At 32.7% G+C, this 7,613-nt stretch overlaps 1 protein-coding gene across 1 annotated transcript in view; it reads right to left on the bottom strand.

The window, feature by feature from the left end:
- Positions 1-5,381, bottom strand: part of LOC125877539 (putative glucose-6-phosphate 1-epimerase) — a 15,104-nt gene extending 9,723 nt beyond the window's left edge. The window contains exons 1-5 of the mRNA XM_049558804.1: positions 5,228-5,381; positions 4,187-4,261; positions 2,661-2,717; positions 2,422-2,582; positions 2,126-2,332 (exon numbers count right to left, since the gene is read on the bottom strand). Of these exons, the coding sequence (XP_049414761.1) occupies positions 2,126-2,332; positions 2,422-2,582; positions 2,661-2,717; positions 4,187-4,261; positions 5,228-5,332 (605 nt within the window). The 5' untranslated portion in view covers positions 5,333-5,381. The remainder of the gene's footprint in view (positions 1-2,125; positions 2,333-2,421; positions 2,583-2,660; positions 2,718-4,186; positions 4,262-5,227) is intronic.
- Between the last annotated feature and the right edge of the window lie 2,232 nt (positions 5,382-7,613).

The following is a 7,613-nucleotide window of genomic DNA, read 5'->3' as shown; positions in this document are numbered from 1 at the left end:
TGAGAAAACATCTGGTCAAGAGTATGGGTATAGTATTTGGTAAGGCTTTTTCCTTGAAAGAAAGTTTGGACAAGAGTATGAGAAAGTATAGTGATTTTCAGTGGTGACAATAAGTCAATTACAGGTCTATAAAAGCTTTTTCATCACTGCCTAACACAGCTCCTCATAAAATCAATAAAATGAGAAGAATGATGGGTTACAGGGACAAAAGCTTTCCTTTAACCTAACTTGGGATTTCTCATTTACAGTGGAAGAAAAAAGATTTGTTATTTTGACGGCATGTTGGCAAAAATTGTAAAAAAAAAATTGAATGTTGGCAAAGCAGGACGTTCTCTTACGGAGGAAGAATGGTTCTTATCAAGCGCGGACTAGAGAGTAGATTCTATGCCCTTATATACACTCTCGGCTATGAATCCTCCTAAAGGGACTTGTTAAAGCTTTTATAAATGAAATTTTTATAGACCTGTTATTGCCACCAAATAAAGACTTGTAAAAGAGCTCACCCCGTGAAAAAAAATCCTACTTCTGTTGATTCTAATGCTTAGAAAAGTTTGATGAAAATCAAGAAAAAAGTTGAGCCTCACATTCTCGGGAAAGATTCAAGCTAACAATTCTAACTTTTGGTGGGACAACTGGACAGGTAAAGGGGCATTAGCTAATCTAGTTCAAGGCTCACGAAAGTTTACTAAAACACTAGTTAGTCACTTCTTCACCAATGACTCTTGGCAATTTAACAAGCTTAGTAATGTCGTTCCTCATAATATTATCCAACTGATTAGCACCATTTCTATAGAGCTAAAATAAAATCATAAACTAAATCGAAATTTAAAATACCCTTTCTTCCTTCATTCCTAGAGTACCATATCCCCATGTACCCAGTCACCGTAATTATATTCACACACACGTTCATTCAAATTTCTACCAATAAAGAATTTTTCATAATTATCAAATTGTGCACTTCGTCCGGAAGAACCATGCGTTTAGCTTCTTTCCTCTCCATTACAGACAAATTCTTTTTTGGCACTGTCCACTTTTAGAAAAACTAGATGATGATACAAACCAGAAGCATGTGCATTTTAAGAGATGATTTAAAGAACCTCTTAACGGAATAAATTAGAGATAAAATGTGCTAATTTCCAACAAACAAAGGAGCTCCTTTAAGTATGAATGTATTGTTAGTAAAACATTGGTGGATCCAATGACTTTACGGCCATGGACGGTCATACATGCACCTACACACCAAATTTTAGCTTCTAGTTCAGCTCAACTCAGCTATCATGTTATTATAGAAGTTGGACTACAGATTATGTTCACTAGGAAAAAGAAACAAAATAACACCACAAAGAGCAGAAGATTTGGTCTTTATTAATTCCAACCTCATCTTTGTCGATGAGAACTTGCTCCATGTAGAGTGGACATTGTAAGACATGGGATACTATTTGAGACAAGATTGACTCACTCGATGAAGTGGGTATCCTTGAGATTGCCAACCTCTACTTGGTGAGCCATCTGGTTGTATAATGTACTAATAGTGTTTAATGTATTACTAGTGTTTATGAAATGTGATACTATGAGAAAAAGTAAAGCAAGTACTTAGATCAAGTCCAGCTTGTGTTTGCTGGGTGATATGGAAAGTTGGACCAGAGGCATTGAGGGTAAAGCTACACCTGTAAATATTCTGAAGTATAGATGCTTAACTCATTAGCTCGTTACAACAGTAATATGTTTTGAACGTGGGGGTTACCCTATTTTTAAAGTCCTGCATTAACTTGGTGCTTTGCTATATACATAAATAAAACTCTTATTTACTTCAAAAGGTACAATATTTATATTAAACCTAAATCAACCAAAATTTGTGCAAGTTATAATAATAGTAATAATAAGCAAAAGACATGTACACAAGACACTCACTCATATTTTTGTCCCCTTTGTCAATCCTATAAGTGAGGGTGAAAGAGAAAAAGACACCTCATATTAGAAAGTCTAATCCTTTCATATTTTCACTAGTGAAAATATTTAGTAATTCACAACTGAATCTTTTCATTACCAAGCATGATTTTTCTTGGAAATACAAAGGAAATATTATTTATCATCACAATATATCAATCATTTTAACTGCAATTAAGTTTGTGAACTTCCTAGGATTCGGAGGAAACAAGAAGAAAATGATAAAACCACAGGGTAACCATACCTGATGTCTGAAACAGAGAAGTAGGTGTGATACGCAAATGTAAATGCAAAAGGCTTTCCATCAGTGCTGGTGTTTCTAATACGAGACGTCAACATCAAATCTCCAGCAGGACTCAAAGCTACCCGCAGCCGAAACTCAAAACTAAAAATGATTATTGATCCATGTAAGAAGAAAGTAACAATAAAACCTAATAAAAGATTAATATGTGTATTAACAGTATTCATCCATGCCTGTGAGGCCAAATTTTCAAGTCCTCCTCAGACGGTTTCAGTATCAAGTCAACAAAAGCCCTAGAAGAAGTAGATGCAGGAAATGGAGGTGGATCTTTGTCAATGCTCCAAAACCTGTTTCGGGCAAATCCATGCGACTCAAGAGGGCCACGATTTGCGAACTGCAAAGAAAACAGCCTATGTTTTACCAAAATGAGCAACCACTAGAAAAACCATGAAGATGCTTCAAAATCAAATACCTGTGGGAAACATATAGGAATACCCCCACGAATTGCTTTTGGAGGCTTGAAGATGGCCTGCGAAGGTGTAGTGGATTAGAAAGTAATACGATTATGAATCTATATCTTCATGTTCATCCAATTATACCATGAAAAAGGCTCATATCCAACAAAAAACATATGACAATTTACCAAGTGAAGTTTGTTGCAGTAAATGGTTCTATAGCCAGCATTAAAGAATCAAGAAAAGAAAGTTCAAATCTCAATAACAAGGATTTAAATATTCTTTTACCCCACTTTGGTTAAACAAACAGAAAACTTAAAGATCAAAACAAAACAAAAAGAGGGGGGGGGGGGACTTGTACTAGAATGAGTACAAAGGATATGCCACCCAACAAAGGGTGTTATACAAATGAAACAAAGAAGGCATTCAAACTATACACAACTACCATCTCATTCAAAAAGCAAGAAGATTGAATTCAACAAGAACTCTAAGAAAGTCCACCATTATCTGACTAGTATAGTATCAACAATAGCAGGTGCAATAAATATAGGTGAAGATATAGAAGTCGGATTTGTCATCAGCTAAATATCCAAGGATAATAGGAGTACATGTGCTAAGACAGGACTAAGAACTGTATAGTGTGTATAGAAGTAAATAACTGAAAATTCAATGGACTAAAGCAAGTATAAACAAGTCATAGTATTCCATAAGGGTATCTCATACTGTCATACAGTAGAAGCGTATTATGATACTTCGTGTGAATATATATACAACACACATGAGGATAACAACTCCCCTCCCCAGGAAAACAGTGGTCCACCACCTTTACTTGTCTTGTTGTGATAGAGACATAGAATACCACCTTTTCATTCCCAAAGTAGCAATAACTTTACTTAGTTAGGTAATTTGTGCTGGATTGACATGGTTTCGGCAAGAGGCTTTGGAGGATCAGTGTAACATAGCAAAAAATAGGTAAGGAATTTTTCCAAGACATAGGCTACTGTTTATGTTCCCTAATCTGCAAAACGTACATGCCCTATTGAAATCCCTTGTCCCATTCAGGGGGGGAGTACTTCTATAAACAGAATACAGTTGCTCACATTTTTTTTTGAGATGAGGGTAACTAATACAGTTGCTCACATTTGCACTAAGGTTGTAGAAGCAAGGTCTCCAGATTTGAAAACCCTAGTAAACTAGTCATTTATCTTTTCAGCATGTTCAACCAACACAAGAACTAAATGTTAAACACTCAACGAACCATGTGCTATTGATACCATATAACAAATAAAAAGATAGTTTGGTCAGCAAAGGGAGGAAACTCTTTAAGCTCACAACCGGAAGAGGATGAAAAAATTTCCATGTAACAATACAATCCAGGAATTTTTAAAATAACTTTTCCCTTCACCAACCAAAACATTGCCATAGGAATTGATCCATAAGTATTTTAAAAGTAGGGATCAGAATACATTGGAAACTAACAGAAAATTCATTTTTCTAACTAGCTCGGATAGAATTCCACCAAGAAGATAACAATGAAAAGTACCTTGCTACTAACAAAGAGCAATTCCTCTCTGAGATCATTCTTCCAAGACGTCACCTGACCGCCATAGAGATACACCTACAAAGGAGGACACTTAAGAAGGGATATTGATAACTAAACTAAATGCCAAAAACATAAAAATAATATAATGACATGTTGAAGACAAAAAAGAGCTTCATAGAAACTTCAAATTTTGCATCTTGTAAACAGGTAAATAATACCAACACTCCACCCAAAAAAAGAAACATAATGCTTGACATTTTCTTTTCTTTTTTTAACCTTATAATGCTTGACATTCTCCCAAAAAGAAAACCTGATTCTGTTGACCGAGTCAGTAGTAAGAACTAAGAAATGAAGGGAAAATCAGGCAAATTATGGCTACTCTTCACAGACTAATGTGAGTCGGCTACTTTATTTTTTTTTTGGATAAGGAAAAATTTTAAGTCAATGACAGCTACATATGTAAAAGCATGCACAAGGAGCGAGGTCGTTGATCAATGAAATCTTCAAATGCAAGAACTTATCATGGGGTACAGATCTGTTTCATCACACTCTCGCTCTCCTAGAGATTTGAGAGGTTTAATCCCTTTCACTTTCTATTTTGAAAGTACATCCAACAATGTTCAACACCAATCATCAAGAATAAAATACTCAAATACAATAGTCAACTATTTGAAAATATCAGCCACTCCAGGTGGCTGAAAAGGGAGTTATTAAGTATAATATTATGGGTTTCTAGTGATGCATCCACTTTCAGAAACTAAAACAATGCAAAATAAACCACATTAGCATTTCAAACAATGGCAATCACCATGCTACATGGATTCAGATCCCTGTACCTACTTGCCCCATACCTAACCCTACACATAAAAGCAAAACTTCACATAAATCTAACGATTCAAGAAATCAATCAAACATGTAACTCGAAATCATAATTTTTTCAAAATGACCCAGAAACCCAAATACACGGAAAAAGTAAAGATCTCTAACAAAATGGGTAAAGATCTCAATGACATTAAGAATAACGAAAATGCTTGGTGGTACCTCGGCAGAACTGCCGCGAACCTCCCGGAGAATCACTTTTTCAAGGCCATTAACGCCCTTCGTCAACTCCACTAATGGCTTCTCACTAGTAGAAGACGTCATCATACCCCCTAAATTTCACCAATTCACAATCTTCTCGATCAATACAATATACCCTTTTCTCTTTCTTTTTTTCCCCAATTCACCTTTATTTATTCATATTCATATTCAAATCATATTAATTAATTAATTATATTAAAATAAACTTTTTCACTTTCTTCTACCGTCTCTTGTTTTGTTAGTTCGACTTGACACCAAAATTTAAATTTGTGATTTAAAATAAATAAAAGATTATCTGTAACTATAAATCATTAAATCCTATTTTAAAATTAAGTTATATAATATAGAAATGTGTTTTGTTCTGAAACCGCCTAAAAAAATAAGCGAAAAATATAAAAGGAGTATATAATATAATATACTATAAAATACCAAATTATTTTCTTCTTCTTTCCGTTTAAGACAACCCCACATCACCAAAACTTCATTAGAATGATTTTTACCAATTTACTATATTTGGTACACCCACTAGATTATTATGATTTTGAAATTATAATTTATGGATTAATATATCTCATTTATTTGATGAGACAAATAATATTAAGTTAAATAAAAATATTTTAGTATTAAGTTTGAAATAAAGTTTATAATGTTATATTAATTTATTTTGAGATAAATTTATATCGTCTATTAAATATAATATAAATTTTATGACATGTTTAATTTTGAGATATTTCACCTTATCTCGTATACAAACTGATTTTTATGAATTTAATTTATGAGATATAAATGTGATTATTTTTATATCAAGTTGTCAATCTAAACTTTACAAGTAACTTTTTTTAAAAATATGTAATTTTAAAAAATATAAAAATAATATATATCATATACTATTAGGAGAAAAAATAATATGATGATACAAACAAATTTACTTAAATACCACACTTTAATAATTATCATATCATTTCAAATTTTAATGGGATATACAAGTTTTAAAATATTTAATAAACTTTAAAATATTTAAATTTCTTAATTATCCTTTTTTTTTTAGATAACACCTTAATAAAATAGTACCAAACATTTTGGAATATTCGAGTGGCGTAGTAAAAAAGTTAATATATAAATTGAGATAAAATGATATTAATGATCAAAATGTATGGGCAATTTCTATCATATATGATATTCCAAAGTTAATAACTAGGCATTATAAGATACGAAACAAATTTTCATTTTTGAATGTATTTACTGGTCTAACAAAAAAATTCATAAGTAGTATCTTTTAGACTTTCGCTAACTGCGGCAAATTCAATGATCAACTAAAATTACAAATTTCATCGATGAATATAATAATACTTGATAGATAATTTCAGAATACGTTCTAGTCCAAATTCTAGCATATTTCTGATTGACACATTAATTATCAATGAAGAGTAGTGTTCCTATCGTTGTGCAAGGTATGTATTATTTTGCTTAGCGTTATGCAAAATCAAATTGAAATTGATAAGTCGAATCGAGTTTTTAAATTAGTTTATCAGTAATGAATTGTTGATTTAATGATTTGGTTATGATTTAGATTTTTTTTAATTAGGTTATTAGTTCCATTTTTTATTTGTTTAATTTCTACTACTAGAAAAATGTTAATTACCTAGAGATTTTACCTATGATTTTTTTCCGCAAATATTACCTATAGATTTTTATGCGAAAACATAAAAATCTACATATTACAATTTCTACATGCGGATTGAACTTGTAACACCTTGACTTCTCGAAACATCTAAAATTACTCGTATCTCCATGGAAAGACAAGGAGGATGGGTAATAAATTAAGAATGATGTGGTATGTCCTATTTTAAGTGTTCAAGTGTTGCATCTCAAGTCTTGAAGTTAGGTAAGTGGCAAAATAAAAGTTGGCGGAAGTTATCGTAAGTTTCTTCTTAAAGATTTCTCTAAAATTTGGGTCAAATGTCTTGGAGGTTTTCTCCCAATCAATAAAGAGTTATGGGGCCCACGACCTATCGAATCGAAGGTCTACGAGTCTAGTTTCCAACGCATCAAACCGTTTGTTCATACGACTTCAGAATAGAGAGATATTCGCGATTTCGTGGGACTGCACAAGCAGGCATATGAGGTGGGGCCCTAGGTCGGTGGAATGTTGCATATATCTTATTCTTCGAACTTTTTCTTCATTTTTAAGCCAAGAACCAGAGAAATTAGAGAAACCCATTTCTAGGATCAAGTGAAGTATAGATTTTCTCGACTTAAGTCCTTGACGAAAGTTGTTCTACGCGTTGCGCTCATCATCGTGGTATAATTTGTTTTATTGATTTCGTAGCATATCGCACTTTAGTGT

This window comes from Solanum stenotomum, chromosome 9 (assembly GCF_019186545.1).
Source record: "Solanum stenotomum isolate F172 chromosome 9, ASM1918654v1, whole genome shotgun sequence".
NCBI lineage: Eukaryota > Viridiplantae > Streptophyta > Magnoliopsida > Solanales > Solanaceae > Solanum > Solanum stenotomum.
Note: the sequence above shows the minus strand (reverse complement) of the source record. Positions and strands in the feature narration are given on the sequence as shown.